Here is a 17,031-nt window from a genome sequence, read left to right as displayed (position 1 = left end):
CAGGGTAAATAAAGGAAAAGTCCTGGTTGGACTAGGGGTGGGTGGGTGGGCATGGGAACTTGAGGGATCAGAATCAGGGGTGGCCAGAGGGAAGAGATCTGGGGGAAAAAACTGGAAAGGGAGGCTTTATGGTATGAGGTAGAAGCCTAATGCAAGGGAAACTTCCACAAATCTATAAGGATGGCCCCAACTAAGACTCCTGGCAGCGGTGGATGCATAGCCTGAACTGACCATCCCCTGTGATTAGATTGGTGACTACCCCAGTTGTCATCAGAGAGCCTTCATCCAGTGACTGATGGAGGCAGATTCAGAGACCACAGCCAAACATTGGGCCGAGCTAACTCGGGGAGTCCTGCTGAGAAGAGGGGGAGAGATTTAGGAGCAATGGGTCAGGGGCATCAGGGGAAAACCCACAGAAAAACTAACCTGGCTCATGGAAACTCACAGAGTCTGAACCACCTAAGCAGCCTGCATGGGACCAGCCTAGGCCCTCTGCATATATGTGACAGTTGTATGGCTTGGTCTGTCGGGAGACTCCTGGCAACGGGAACAGAGGCTGTCCCTGGTGCTTTGGCTGGATCTTGGGAACCTACTTCTCATGCTGGATTGCCTTGCCCAGCCTCAGGGGGAGGTGCTTGGTCTTAAGGCAGCTTGATATACCATGCTTTGCTGGATATCCATGGGAGGCCTGCCCCTTTCTGAGTGAATTTGAAGGAGGAGTGGATTGTGTGGGGAGCAGTGGGGAAATAGGAGGAGGGGTTGGGAGGAGAGGAGGGAGAAGAGGCTGCATTTGAGATGTAAAATAAATTAATTAATTAATTTAATTTTAATTTTTTTAAAAGAGTATAAACAATAACAGAAATGTGCATTATGAGATCATTCGACTAGATCTTGACCTCTGGCCGCTTTCTTCCAAGAAGGAGAAAATAAGAAACTTTTTATTTCATATGAAAATCAACAGCTTTCTCTTATATTCCTTTGTGTGTTTCTGTACAATCTTTTGTGTTCTTGTCATAAAATTCCATTTTTTCCAAGAAGCATTGTTACCTGACTACCTTGGGTACATGTGTACTATACTTTTTTATATACATTTACTTTCAAATCATTAAGTAGATTCTTCCTAGATATTATAACAGCTGTCTGTCTCCTTACTAGATAACTGAAACTTATGCAATAAACTTTTTTTTTTTATAAATAAAAGCATTTCCTGTAAGGAACAGCCTCAGATTCAAAGCAAAATCCTCATCATACTACTAGTCTATTTTCTTCTTAATTTTTTTAAAGGAATATAAAACTATTTATTGATCACTGTTCACCATTATTTACAATAAAGTAAATATACAGTTGGATGACATTCTGATACTACAAAGTTACTTTTCTGGCTCATTGAACCAGAACCCAAATACTGAAAAGATTGATCCTACCAGTAAGGAATGAGTCAGGGTACAGGAAAAGCATGCAAGTCATTAATTTATATTACCAAATTTTGTTCATTTATGTCAGTGGGTCTGAACTTGCCAACATCATCTCTAACCATGACCCCATTTCCACAGCAAACAGATATTCCACAAATCATAACCTTTTAGTAGATTTCAACTTTCTATAAAGGAACGGTTCACTAGAGTAACATTTACATGCCCATTTAAGTCTTTTTGTTTGGTTTTTAGAAACAGGGATTCTCTGTGTAGCCCTGGCTGATCTAGACTAAATCAGAGGTCCGTCTGCCTTCATGCTGGGATTAAAGGCATGCACCACCACACTCAGCTTAAGTCTTGTTATTAAATCATACTACTACTTTGTCTAATTCCATTTTCTGAAGGGGGAGTTTGTAAGGACAAACTTTTGTAAATAAACTACTGTATTTATGTGATAATACATAAATTCTGATGTGATTGCTGTAAAACTATCCAATAAATTACAGAATCATCTACTTAATCTGAAAGGTTATGGTTTTAGGAAAACGTTCACAATGATGGAATCTCATCAACACATGTTCTCATCTACAGTTTTTGAGCATTAAAAAACAAGACAAAATGAAAAACAGTTACTCAAGTGTTTTATGCATACACACACGCATAAAAACAAAAAACCCAGAATGGTCCTTCTGTGTCCCAGTTAAAAATAAGTTCTGATTGAGTAATGACTGTAAAATCTCCTCAGCGTTTAAGAAAAGCTGTTCTTCAAAGCCGAGGAAATACAACATGGTATCAAATATTCTATTGTTAAAGAAGCAACTACAGAAAGCTTTCATTTGCTCAAAGGAATCAGTGCCTTTTGATGCAGAACAAAAACCAAAAATATCCCAACTACTGTCAATACTTCAAAACCAGCATATCAAACTCGATTTTCATTAGAACGCTATTTTTTCCACACTAGCAATTCAAAACCAAAGATCCAGATTTTATATATATATATATATATATATATATATATATATATATATATATATATATATATATATATATATATATATATGCAAACAATTATTGGGCCTCATCTTCTGGACAAGAATGCCAAGTCAGCCTCTCCTCATAAAAGGCGATGACAATCTGAGGACACTTCATATTTGCCTCCTTTGCCAGCACCAAGCCTGCCTCATCTGAGTCCTTCCATTTCATGAGAAACAACTCTCCACTGCTGTCGGTGGCACCAATTACTCGTTCAGGATCAAGACCTCTGGCAAAACCCTTGGTTTGTCAGCAGTAGCTCTTTTCTTCTTCGATTTGCTATCATCAGATTCACTGTCAGATAAAGATTTCCTTTTTGTACCATCTTTTTCTTTACCAGTTTTTTGAGAATTAAGAAATGCTTCAATTAATTCTGGACAATCTAAATTTTCTTCTGGTTCCCAAGTATTATCAGCATCTGTGAACCCTTTCCACTTGAGGAAATACTCCACCTTCCCATTCACTACACGCCGGTCCAGTACTTTTTCTACCACAAATTCTTCAGGCTCTGCCTCTTCAACTTTTTTACTCTTTCCATTCTGTTTCTTTCCCATTTTTTGCAATGTAGTTTTATTGGAGGCCATTTTTTTTTTTTAAATCGAAGACTTGAAGAATTCACCACTCCGATGCTCCGGGCCGCGCGGGTCCTGCAGAGTCTCCGGCTGCGGGCCTCAGCTCAGCCACATCCGAGTGGAGGGGGCGCGGGCCCTTAATTTTTTTTTTTACAGTTTTATACATGGATACAATTTGTTGTGGTTATTGCCATTCTCTATCATCTCCTATTAATTTTTATATTTTTCTTTTATTTTTAAGAATACAATTATATCATTTCTCCCTTCCCTTTTCTCCTTCCAAAACCTTTCATATACCACCCCTTGCCTTTTTTTCAAATCCATGACCTCATTTTTCATTAATTACTATTACATGCATGTGTACACACGTGTACCCCTGAATATAACCTGCTCAGTTTGTATAATGTTACCTGTATGTATGTTTTCAGGGACCCGCCCACTATTGATGGGTTTCCTTCTCAGCTAGAGTCCTTCTAACATTCATGTCATTTTTGTGTGTGAGCAACAAATACTCAAGGAGGGTGAGAACATGTTACTCCTCTTACGACGTGTGACCATGAAACACAGATATTTAGCGTCTTCTGCCACAGATGGAGTTTTTAGATACAATCCCCACTAATGAGTGGTAATTCCATGATGTTGTCATTCATCTATATGAAATCCAGTGAATATATTTTTAACAAGTTAGAGACTCATCTTTGAAATGAAGAGTAAAATACAAATGCATTGTAGTACCTCTTTATTCTTGCCTTCCACACAAAACTCAACCTTTATACAATCTGTGTGTATCAGAATCACTGGTAATTTTCGTGGATCTGAAAATGCAGTATTTATACAGAAGCTTTGGGATGTAAGCTCAGCTCTGCCATTTTGTAGGTTTTTTTTTTTTAACCTCAAGTAAAATTTTTCTTTCAAGCTTGCTTCAATCTACCTAGTACCATTGGTAAAGTACTAGCCTTGGTTCGGAGACAATGGGAAAACATTACCTTTAGTGCAAGTGACAAGAGCCTCGGGACATAATAGCTATCCAGTTGAGCAAGAAAGGAATAATGGGTTCTCTCTGATGTTTGTCACAGTCTTTCCAGAGGGTGAGATGTTCTGGCCTCTGATCAAAATGTCCTTTAGCATGTATTACAAAGCAAATCTTTAGACCACTCCTCACTTGCTATGTACACTTTTATCATAACTTCAGTAACTTCATGAATATTCAGGAACATATCTGCCTCGTCACTTGGAAAAGTTATGACCACAGTAAAGAGGATTATAAGAATGTTCTTCAACAAAGCAGGAAAGAGGCATATAAATAATTCAAGGATGAGCTAACTCCCAGCCACAAATATCACTCTATGAATAAGAGGTATGGGAAGGAACTTTCATCCCCAGAAATGTATACATGTATGCATATTGGTTTGTGATAGTTCTGATTCAAGACTGTGCTATGATGGAAAATAATTAACTTCAAACAGTACCCATTTCTCTCCCAAATTAGGCTCCAAATGCAAAAATAACTCTCCAGAGTCACTTGGATGGCAATGATTAAACAAGAAAATAAATTTTGTCTTCTGGGTTGCTAGCTCCTGGTTTTCTATACACATGCAATGAATTGTTTTGTAATTGCACAAAGTCAATCATTTCCAATGAATATATGGCTATCACTTACTATCCATGTCTCAAAGAGAAAAGGATAGAGATTAAAGATAACAAACTGAAAGCTTTTCAGATTGGCTGTCGTGTTAACAAAGCCAAATTCCCCCGGAAGACAACACTTTTAGAATGACACCAAGGATCACTCTATGCCATTTAGGACAAAGGGAATTCACTGTGGAGGAAGTGTGTGAGCAGACAGAGTAGGAGGAGCAGAAAGAGAGAGTATAAAGTCGGAGGCAAGGTTTGCTCCTGGGTGTGCCATCTGCAGGCAACTGGAGGTGATGAGACATCTTGTGAGCTGGGTGTTGCTAGCTGTCTGCATGTTCGGACTGAATGCAGGTGAGGTGGAAAAGGGGGTGAGAATTGAAGGTAGAGAGTCCAAAGCAAGTGAGAAATGAGAAAGGTTGGAGACCAACTATCCATGATAGCTTTTCAGTCTAGCAAATGGAGAGCAAAGAGCCATGGATTCAACTGTTGTTCTTCCCTTCCTTAATTGAGTGAGCACAGAACAGGTGACTTTACCTGTGAAGGAGCCTTGGTCTCAGTGCTCACATAGCAATAAAAATTTTCATGAGAGAGGTAGATTATAATGGATGGATTTAGAAATTTCTGCGAAGTCTGTTGTTAAAGAAGCAAAGTCTCAAATAAATAGTATATGGTCTCAGCTATTCTTTGCATTATCGTAATATATTACTGCCTTCTTAGCTGGGTGTTCACTGAAAGTGTCTGTAAGTTTCAAACACACATGACATGGGTTGCCTGTGGGGCAGATATCAGGGTGACTGGAGTCAGGTTTGGTGGGGAGAAATTTCATGTTGATTCATTTTATAAGCCACTTGAAATTTGAAGCATATTAATGGCATCACCTCAGGAGACAAGTAAATGCAGTGTAGAACAAGGGGTCTCATCTTACAGTGAAGTTGTGAGGGTTAATCAAAAAGGATAGAGGAGTTCTTTAGAGTGGCCAGCATCCTGCAGCTATGTTCACAGAAATGCAGAGCCCTAGAGAAAGTTGGGCTTCTCACGCACGACAGCTTGAAATATACAGAGCATGAGGGTACTCTGTGCCTAATGAAGAGAGAGTTAGAGTGTTTTGTTGTAATAGTAGTGTGTTTTAAAGAAGTCTTACACAGTCCAAGTAGATCTCATATTCACTATAAATGAATGAAGATAGCCTTGAACTCCTGATTTTCCAGCTTCTACCTCCTGAGTGATGAGATTACAGACAACTGCCATCATACCTACTCAGTTTATGTGTTGTTGGAATGAAACCAAGGGCTTTGTGCATGCTATGCAAGCACTCAACCGAGACATATTCAGCTCTTAGATAAGATTTAGAATCTTATTGGTACTAAAGGTTTAAAGGAAGTAAGAATAATCCAGGTTAGAATGCTGTCAATAAAGAGGCCAATCATATGACTACATATCAATAAATTTTGTATAGGAGAAAAGAAAGTAGTGCAAAATAAATTACACTCAGTTGAGAAGTAACATTCCCTCATTTTAATGAAAATGGTCACATGATTTTATTGTGTCTTTCTGTGCTTGCTTCCCCAACATTCTCAAGTGCTCTTTAAAATGTCTTGCTGTATCATAGTCTGAGTAAGTTCTCTGAGGTTATTATTCACATTCACACTGTTCACATCCAGTGGGGAAATAGGCTGATTACCTGTATTCTTTTTATTAGTTTTATAATTAGCTTACAAAATAATGGTTTTAATTCACTATAAAGTTTCTCTAATATGATTTTGTATAAGATATGAGTTATAAGGCATTTGAACATACTGTATGCTTTTAATGTATAAGTATTGTGAAGTATAAAGTTAGTTATATAATATGACAAATGTCTATGCACTCTCTATAGAGTTTCATTTTCCCTGTATTCTCACTATGGAGTTTCATGCATCCTTTGCTTTTGTTGATCCCTTTTTCATCACTAGCCTCCAATGTCCCTCTGCCCTCTTCTGTAGATCTCTTTCCTCCCCTCAATAGACTCCTTTCCAATTTCATGTCATATATAATCTGAATGATGATTAATCATACTGATCAACTTGACAGGATCTACAGTCACATAAGAGACAAGACTATGGGTGTATCTGTGAGGAGTTATCTAGATTATATTAGTCTCTAGTCATGCTTGTGAGAAATTTTCTTGATGAGATTATTTGAAATAGGACACCTCCTTAAAGTAGATGGCACCAATTTATTGGCTTGGGTTATGGACTGCATAAAATGAGACAGTTAAGCACAAACATCCATCTTCCTCTGTTTCACAACTGTGGATCCAATGTGACCGATATACTATATAGATGTAAATATATATACACACAATGTGTGTGTGTGTGTGATCCACATATGAAAGAAAAATCTGTATTTGTTTTTGGAGTATGGAATTATGTGATCCATTTTCCTGCAAGTGAAATAATTTCAGTACCAGATCTGTACCCACAGGATTTATACATACTTACACAGAAATGCTCTGTCAATCACATTTTCCCACAGGTGTCTTTTGAATTTTGAGTTGGCACCACCCTAATCATGAATGATTGAGGACAATTCCAATCCAAATTTACCTGAAACTCCTCCTTACTTTTGCCTTCACTTTTTCCCCTTGCCCCCGGTCCCTTACATGTGGCTAACCTTTACTATGACACCAATACTCTCACTGCAATGTTCTGCTAATCCCCAATAGATGTCATTGTCCTTCAGAGAATATTTTCTGAGTTGAAAGCTGTTGAACAACAATAAGTGGTTAGAATCTGAATTGCACTTAATATTGTGGATGACTCTAACCTACACCAAGGAAGACATTTGGGAGAATAAGAGCTCAATCTGATGAGTGGGAGTTCCTGGCTTTTCATAGATTGATGTGACATTTCCTGGGTAGATATGCAGCTCCAACTTGATGTGACATTGAAGAATGTTGATGTGCATTTCATAGTTATTCTGGGCATGCAGTGCTTGAGAAAATGGCTTATACTTTGCCCATTCCTTCTGTCTTTCAGAACTGATCTCTCATTTACATCCTCCAAAACAAGGTAAAGCAACCAACTCTATTGGGCAGAATCTCAAATGCCAGCCCCCACCTCTTAGAAAGCATTAGGTATTTTAAAAGTTCTTGCACTTTTCTGTCATGTAGCTTTTACTTGTATTGTTGTTCTGATATGAGTAGATATAGCAGACAGATTAGATATTGAAGATCCAGTTAAATAACCAACTCCTAGTCACTCAAGAAAAACACTCTCTTCTCCATTGGGACTAAAATAAGACAATGTAAGGTTCTGCACTTTGTTCTTTCCTTTTTCATTGACAAATAATAATAATATATGTAGGAAGTTGAACATAATATTTAGATGTAGATTCACACCATGGGTGGTTAAATTGAGGTAATTAACATAATCATCTTATTACAAACATGCATTTTTAGTGGTCAGAACGTAACCCATCTGAAGCTATTTCTTATTCTAAGAACAAGAGAAGGCAAGTAGTTAATCAGTAGTGTTGGGTTAGTGGTTAAAAGTGAGCCCTTCATCATGGAGCAATACATTGGGAGATGTCACAGCTATACTATTGCTATAGACAGGGCAAAGAAAATGCTCAGGAAGAGGAGGAAGAGGGAGAAGAAGAAAAAGAAAGAGAAGGAGAAGGAGGAGGAGAAGAAAATGAAGAAGAAGGAGGAGAAGGAGGAGAAGGAGAAGGAAAAAAGAAGGAGAAGAAATATGTGGATGGCAGTGAGATCTTGTAGAGATGTTAGAGATCACTTTGACAAAACAGGAAATGTATTTTTTTCAGAACAGAAGAAAACAGATATGTCCTAGTTACTGTCTGATGCTGTGATAAAACACTGACCTAAACCAGCTTGGAAAAGAAAGGGTTTATTTGACTTACACTTAACAATCACAGTCCATCATTGAAGGAAGTCACAGGGAAGGAACTCAAACAGGAACTGAGGCAGTAATGATGGAACAATGCTGCTTCCAGTCCAAAGCTCCACAGCTCCTTCATAGTCTTCCCAAAAAACAACACAGTCAGGGAGGGGAAACTGTGGTGGGCATACAGTGTATGAGAGAAGAATGAGTTTTTTAAAAGGAATACCACATGGAGCATTCCCACACCTGTGTGGAAGTTAAACTCTCTGCGGAAAGTTTGCCTTGTGTTAATTCCTAGAAACGGAACTAGAGAGGTCATTAGTTATTTCTATACTTGTTTCTTTCTTTCTTTCTTTTTTTTTTTTTTTTTTTTTGGTTTTTCGAGACAGGGTTTCTCCGTGTAGCTTTGCGCCTTTCCTGGAACTCACTTGGTAGCCCAGGCTGGCCTCGAACTCACAGAGATCCGCCTGGCTCTGCCTCCCGAGTGCTGGGATTAAAGGCTTGCGCCGCCACCCCGCCCGGCTCTATACTTGTTTCTAACAGAGATTTCTAAATTGCCTCCCAGGACTATTTACTCAGTATCTTTCCTGAGGTGACCTGAGGTCTAACTGCCTGTTTTGTTTCATCCTAAGCATTTATGTCATTGAATCCATGTTTTTGATGTGACAATTATGTATTTTGTAATATTTGTTAAAAGGTGTTGACTAAACAGGAAAAAAAGAATAACACAGTCAAGTCCATTTTAAGCAATACCTCACTCCTGTACCAATTTCTATTTTAATTACTTTTGGTTGCTGTGATAAAATACAAAAATCAGCTTGAGAAGAGAGGGATTATTTAGCTAACACTTAGCAATCCTAATCCATCATTGAGGAAAACTGGGGCAAGAACACCAGCAGGGGCAGAGGACAGTAACACCGAGGAATTCTGCCAACTCACTTGTTCTCCATTACTTGTTTATCTTGCTTTCTTATACAAAACAGGATCACTTTCCCAGGGATGACATTGTCCACAAAGGCCTAGGCCCTTCTACATCAATCATTAGTAAAGAAAATGCCCTACAGAGATGCACACAGGCCAATCTGACAAAGGAAAATCCTTGATTGAGATTCCTTCTTCCCAGGTGACTCTAGTTTTGTCAAGCTGACAAAAACTGGTCAACACAGATGGTGAGAACTCTCACCAGAGTGTGAACTCTGACAAATAAGATCCCTCATTGCTAAAGGACTGTTATTGAGGAAGCCATCATCTCCTCTGGACCAAAATGAGGCTTCCTTGGAGATTTTGCAGATATTTTGTGTCACAGGCATGAAAGGCAGGAAGAGACACCAGCTTCGGGTGTATGTGGGGGTGATGAGAGAGCAACTGTTATCCTGTCTCCAACATAGACATTCCAAAGTCAAGTCTGAGTCATGCATGGTAGCTCAAGCTTGCAATCCCAACACTTGGAAAGCTGAGACAGAGGCTAACATGAGCTATAACCAGCATTGTCTATAGAGTGAGTTTGAAATCTAGCCTGGTTACAGAGTGAGATCAACCTCAAGAACAAAACAATTTGAGAGTCAGTTTCCAATGTGAGCTTATTTTGTATTCTGAAATCGTTCTCTTTTCCAGAAATGTCTGTTGCTAACTGTGTCTTTCCATTCATCTACGGTGATGAATTACACTTCAATTGTATCTCCACCCACAGTGACTTTGATTGGTGTTCCCTTGACTTTCGCTTCAAAGGAAGATGGCGCTACTGCACAGCACTGGGTGAGAGTCCTACAGAGGTATATATCAGATGACAGAACCCAAGAGGAGAAAGGTTTTGGATTTCAGAAAGAATTGAGTTCAGATATTGTCTTCTCTGCATAATTTTCAGAACGTGAAAACAATCAGATAGAAAAAAATAGTTGACTATTTTCTCCACAGGGATTAATTTGAGGACAGTGTTCTTAGTGCATCCTTTATACATCTTTCTCTGCAGATCCTCCAATATGTATCTTCCCTTTCCAATTCAGAAAAAAGGCTGTTTATGAATGCACCAAGGAAGGCTACATTTTGAATCGGAGTTGGTGTTCATTGACTGACAATTACAACAAAGATAAAAAATGGAAGCAATGTTCTCCTTACAAGTAAGATGATGGGAGAGGTGGGTCAATGCCCTATTAGCTGTGAAAGGAGCAAAGCATTAGGCTGGTGGGTGAGAAGTCTGAGATCTAGATCTCCTGGCTATGGCTTAGTCAGGGGGCAGCAGACATTTCCTGTGAAATGTCTCCTGTTGAGTACAGTGGGCTTATGTGGTGCTGGTCAAAAACACTCAGCTTGGCTTGGTAGCACAAACACAGTCACAAAAGGACAAGTGCACTGGGTCATTGGATAATCTGACATGCTGGTGTCTATTCACATGTTTTTTTAATGATTAAAATCACATGTCGCTTCTGTTGTTGCTGTGACAAAACACCCAAGGAAAGAAAACTCAACAAAGGAGGGAAGGGTTTACTTTGGTTTACATTTTGCTGTGGGGATACAGTCCATCATGGTGTGGAGTCATGGTGGTAAGAGCATAAGACAGCTGATTACATTGTGTCTGCAGTCAGATTAAAAACAATAAAAAAAATATGCTGATACTCACCTGGCTTCCTCCTTTTTCCCTGTTGCAATTGTCTGAGGCCTCAGAAAGAGCTGTTGCTGCCCACATTTGGGTGAATTTTAAACCTTTTCTCACATGCCTGAAAGTGTATCTCCTAGGTGATTCCAAATCCAGTCACATTAACAATGATTACTAATTAGCCACTTCATTGTTTTTCAGTTTTAAAACTTGCTTTGAGTCACAAAATAAGTATGAGATAGATACTGAAACACTGAAACAGCACATGACAAGAGAAACATCAGCATTCCTTATGTTCTCCTCCCCTGGAACTCCCTTCCACAGCTTCTTGTATCTCCCCACACATCTACACAGATACACAATTTTTAAGTCTTTAAAATATAACCAAATCTGCTTTCCCCTCTGTCATCATGGCTTGATCATCATTTAAAACACATTGTGGGGGGTCTCCCTGTGAACACATCAATATCCCCCACTTTCTTGTGTGCATGGAGTATCAAATTTTAAGTGGTTGGAGATCATCCATCATCTGCATATGAGATTTCTGATTAAAACAAACTTCCTGAACATTGACAGGAATCAATGAATGACAGTGATCAATGAATTAAATGTCTTTCAAACAGTGGACCGTACAAGTTATATTGTTATATAAAAAAAATGTATATTCAGTTTTTACAATCAGGAAGCATCAACTTTTCTTTGGCCACATCTCCTGCCCCATGGACTCATTCTATTCTGATCTCTCATCTGAGAGAGAAAAAAGTACTATTTTTGAGGGAAGGAGACACATGTGATATTAATCTTGGGACAGTAGGGGAGACGGAGACATTCATTCTAACGTGGTTCTTTTTTCACCTCAGTTTTTAGGTAAACATGTGTTTTTGAAGAGACAGAAGTTACAGATCCATCAGATGTCTCCCTAGATACAATTCTTCTTTTATTGTTATGGAGCATTCTGATAATAAATGTCTGTTTTCTTCTCTACATTGATATCTTGTTTTCCTGGGGTGGGTGCAAAGAGCAAAGTACATTGATGATCAACTCATTCTCACATGGTGGGGTTGTGACCCAAGGGAATGCCTTGGGGTGGCTCGTTACAGTGTGTCTGCCATCAGGACACTACCAAATTCCCCCCAAGTGCCTGCCTTGAGGAGATTTCCATCAGGGTCCAGAACAGATGCTACAAGCTGCTAAGGATACTAATCTGAGGGATAGCAAATGAATCTAAACACACCGAGTTTGTTAGTCTGTTCACTTTATTCTTCTAAGTTCAATTCCATCTACACAGTTTCTTTTCTGTTCTCATACTTAGCTCCTCTCAGTCCTTCCTGCTCTCAGTCCCTTCTGCTGTTCTCTCATGTCTATCTAGTTCTTTCCATCTTCATCCTCATCTTTGTTCTTCTAAATCCATTCTCCCCAGGCTGTGAGGGAACCAGTATATATAAACAAACTGACAAAGCAGTTGAGGCTTGAAGTTTTCAGGGTCACAGAGAGAGGTGATAAGGATCCACACATAAAGCAATAAATATCAGCTTCTAATTACAACCCAAAAGGGGAGTGACTAAAGGGGAGGTCTCTGGTAGGGTCAACTAAAGGCTAAGATAATTTAGGGAATCTAGGAATAGCACATGGCTGAGAAGGAAGTAAAACTTAATTTGCACAAGAAAGAAGCTTGGCACTTATCACCTATCTGGCCTTGACAGCAGTCTCCTTGGGTCAGTGGGAAGTAACTCAGTAACTACCAAGTGGCTAATACATCATCCCAGGAATGTGAGCAGTAAATCTCTTAAATTAGGGTCTTGTGTAAATAACCCGGGGTGAAGGTAAGGAGTAGAGGATTTAATTGTTAGTGGTTATTTTCTCTATCTGTGGGTGAAATGAGCTAATGTTTATTTCTCTGCATTTGTCCTTGGAAAAAGGTATCTTTGCTGAAATACTTTTGTCTGGAGAATGACCCCGGCCAGATTTGTTAATGAAAAGTAAACACAGCTGGGGACAGTTATCCAATTACCCCAAATGTATAGGGAAAGTTGTGACTGAGATGCAGTCGTGAGATTACATGTACACATAACATGGAAATGCATGCTAAATGGGGAGAATCATAGCTGTTATTGCACAAGAAGTTTACAACAAGAGATAGCCAGTTCATTCAAAAGGCAGTAATTGCATGATGCCTTGAGAGATGGTTTCTTCTGACACAACCATTAGTTCTGATAGGTTGACCTTCTGAACTCTAGTTGTCACTGTTGTACACTCCCATGGACTTTTGCTACCAGCAGCTCTCAATAGGACACAAAGGGGTGAATTCTGGTGCTTCACAGACCTACACCTGATTTACATTTTTATTCACTGAGAGTCCTCGGTTTTTGAGATTATGGCACCCACACTCTGTGAATTTTCCCATCCTCAATGAAATTATCCTGAAAATGCTCAAATCAAGTTCCTCTAGTTTGAGGCAAGTTAACCAAACTCTCTTGGTACCTAATTTTTTTGATGGAAATAAAATATACAGCTTAAAACTTTGGAGCTGAAACTCACATGAAATACAGTTAAGCACATTGAGTTTAAACGAGTCGGTGGCTTTCAATACAATCAGAATGCTGAACAACGCCCTCCACCAAGTTCCAAACCATTTTCAGCATCACAGAAGGAGGCTCTGTACCCATGAAGCAGTAATCACCCATCTTCTTTTTCCTCCAGATCTTGACAGCCACAAACCTTTCTTTTGTTATAAATTTGACAGTTGTAGACGTTCCCCATCAGCGGAATCATACACCATGTGACAGTTTGTGCCTGGCTTCTTTTATTCATACTAATGCTTTGGAGAGTTACCCACATTTTTCCATCTCTCTATGACCAAATAATATTTTACTGTGTGTGTGTAAACTACACATTGCTTATCAATTAACATGTATGTCTTGAAAGTGCATGTCTGTTGTGTGGAACTAGTCTAATTTTCAAAAGCCAAACCATCCATGCATAATTAGCCTGTTTTCTATGACATAAACATCTCTTGTATTTGGATTTAGAAATTTGTTTCTTTCACTGGGTTAAGAAAACTAATACAGCCTCACTGAATACATTGTCTATGCTGTTAGACTTTCTGTACTCATCTTTCTGCAACCGTGGGTTCCTGGGGTTTTGTCTCTTGAATATATTTAAGTTCTTGAACTTGGGTCATGCTTATCTCATTGTTCTCTCCCTTCTCCTCTGTTTGTATGTATGTATGTATGTATGTATGTATGTATGTATACATGCACACACACATGCACACACAGAGAGACGTGTGTGTGTTTATATGCATTTGTGTTCATGGGGGGGTGCACTTGGCTGTGCATGCAATCTTGAATGCCAGATATCATCTTTGAAAGTTTTCAACTATTTTTTGAACTTTATTTGTGGGGATGGAGGCAGGGTCTCTCACTGAACATGAAGCTCATCATTATAGCTAGACTGGATACCAAGCAAGCCACCAGGATCTTCTATTAATACCCTCAACCAGTTCAGAGGTTACAGATACAGATATAGAATAGTATAGATATGCCAGGGTGTATGAATTCAATATGTTCTCAACTTGTCCTCTCTTTTATACTCCAAATTCCTTCATTTCCTTGCCCTTGTCTACTTCTGATGCTTACCGCTGTGCTTTTTATTGAACTGATTGACTCTTTTATTTGCAGTATCTCTATTTGTTTCTATTCTGGGCTCAATTTCTTTGTTTAGTCATAACTTCATATTACTGGATGTTTCCTCTAAAGATTTGACCATTTCATCCACATTGTTAACTTTCTCATCTAAACCCGAAATTGACTTCTTATTTCATCTATCTGTTTGAGTCCTCTGTATGATCACTGATCCTTTTATTTTTTTATTTTGTTCTTGTTTTGTTAATTTATTTTTAAATGACACATAAACATGATGATTGTACACACTTATGGTATACCATCTGATGAGTCCATACATGCATACATCTCGTACCATTTAAACCAATTCAAACATATCCATCTCTTCAGATTTGTGGTGTTTCTCTATGATGAACAATTCTACAGGTTTTCTTGTTGCTTTTTTGGATACAAAGTACACCCCTATCCCCCTCTGTGCCGTAGTTCACCAGAGAATCTTCCTCTTAACAAATTGTTAGGATCCACTTTCCCTATCCCCACTTCTTCCTAGTCTCACTTCCACTTTCTTTCAGCCAATTGGGTTTCTGTGCTTTAAAATTTCTCCCATGACTCACACATATAATATTTCATTCTACAACTTTCTTATTATGTTTTTTATTATTTAAATAATTTTAATTTAAATGTATTTGATCATATTCTGCCCCTCCCCCAACTCTTTCCAGATCCTCTCCCCCTCCCTATCCACTCAACTTTAAGTTCCTTCTCAAAATAAAAAAATATATATAATGACTAAAATCAAGAAAACAAAATTAAAACAACACCCAAAAAGGAAAAGGAAAAACAAACAATAAACTTTAATCAAATAAAAGCATGCACACACACACACACAAAAAAAAAAAAAAAAAACCCTGTGGAGTCTATTATATGTTGGTCAACTACTCTGGAACATGAGGCCTGCCCTGGAGTAGTTGCTATCCTTATCTTGTATTTTAGTCTTTATTATCTTTGGTTTCCAGAGCTGAGTAAGGAGCTGTGAACTTTTGGAGGTATTATAATGACTTATTGCTTCGTATCCATTATGTTTCATGCATGTGTTGAGATAGATGTGTCTCAATTTCTCCCCCTCTGTGTTTGTGTATGTGTGTGTGTGTGTATGTGTGTGTGTGTGTGTGTGTGTGTGTGTGTGTGTGTGTGTGTGTGCTATGTGCATGCATGTTCATGGGGAGGGAGTGCACTTGAGTATGCATGCATGTGTGAATGCCAGATGCCAACTTTGAATATTTCTTGCAATTGCTCTCCACTTTGTTTTTTGAGGCAGGGTCTCTCATTGAACTTGAAACTCACCATTATAGCTAGGCTGGCTGGACAGTAAGCCACTGAGATCTGTTGCTTCCATTCCCACACCCAAGCAGTACTGAGGTTGCAGGCATGTCCTGCAAGCCTTTTTTTTTTTTATGTGGGTGCTGGTATCCAAACTTAGGTTCTCATGCCTGCCCAACATACATTTTACCCACTGAGCCATCTAAACACCCTGTTTCTTTCTATTTCTATTTTCCCTTTTCCCCATCTTTTGGTTTGTTTGTTTCATTTTGCATTAGTATTCTTGATGACTTGTATCAATTTGTATTTGTAGGTCCCACTGTTACTGAGGGGTGCCATTGACTGCTGTGACTTTATAAATCACCCGTTTTGTTGTTCAGTGCTTTCCTCAGACAGTCCCTCCAAGAGGAAGGAAAGGCTCAGAAGTCTCTGAAGGTAAACAAAACGTCACATGTCCAGGAAAGTGGAAACTTGCAAGGTTTTCTAATGTCCTTTAACAGCTTTATCAAGGATTAAATAACTGCTAAGGAGAAGAATACGTCCAGGAAAACTACTGAGAGGACATTCTTGGATCCATAACTCTAGTTATCAGTTGGGCAGGGAGAGTCCAGGGGTGCAGCTTCCATGAGCTGTCATCACTATTAAGGTATGCTTTTCTGTGATGCAGCTGATTTGGGGGCAGGGGTGAATCCCTGCTCTTGGAAGTAACCCCTTACCCCATACTCCTCTTCATAATCACAATAAAAAGTAACTTGGGTTCACTAAATTGGGCTTTGGTGCTATCATTTTGTGTGTGCGAGTATGTGTGTGTGATCTCAGAAAAAGTCTCTCACACAACAAATATGTGCTTTGACTTTCTTTTCCAGAAAACAATATATGCAGATAGATAAAACCATAGATATTTATTATCATAATACTCCTTAATGACAGAAAAATTGATTTGGAGAAGCAGTTAATGGA

At 38.8% G+C, this 17,031-nt stretch overlaps 1 protein-coding gene and 1 pseudogene across 1 annotated transcript; one reads left to right on the top strand and one right to left on the bottom strand.

Moving 5' to 3' along the window:
- Positions 1 to 2,454: 2,454 nt before the first annotated feature.
- Positions 2,455 to 3,143, bottom strand: LOC128125534 (chromobox protein homolog 3-like; annotated as a pseudogene).
- Positions 3,144 to 4,365: 1,222 nt separating this feature from the next.
- On the top strand, positions 4,366 to 10,656 carry LOC128124038 (binder of sperm protein homolog 2-like). Its single transcript, XM_052760273.1, has 5 exons — positions 4,366 to 4,376; positions 4,935 to 5,005; positions 7,672 to 7,704; positions 10,150 to 10,290; positions 10,505 to 10,656. The coding sequence occupies exons 1-5, from the start codon at positions 4,366 to 4,368 to the stop codon at positions 10,654 to 10,656; spliced, it is 408 nt and encodes a 135-aa protein (XP_052616233.1).
- The last annotated feature ends 6,375 nt before the right edge of the window (positions 10,657 to 17,031 follow it).

Source organism: Peromyscus californicus, unplaced genomic scaffold, assembly GCF_007827085.1.
Source record: "Peromyscus californicus insignis strain IS unplaced genomic scaffold, ASM782708v3 Scaffold_4__1_contigs__length_199733344, whole genome shotgun sequence".
Classification (NCBI taxonomy): Eukaryota; Metazoa; Chordata; class Mammalia; order Rodentia; family Cricetidae; genus Peromyscus; species Peromyscus californicus.
Note: the sequence above shows the minus strand (reverse complement) of the source record. Positions and strands in the feature narration are given on the sequence as shown.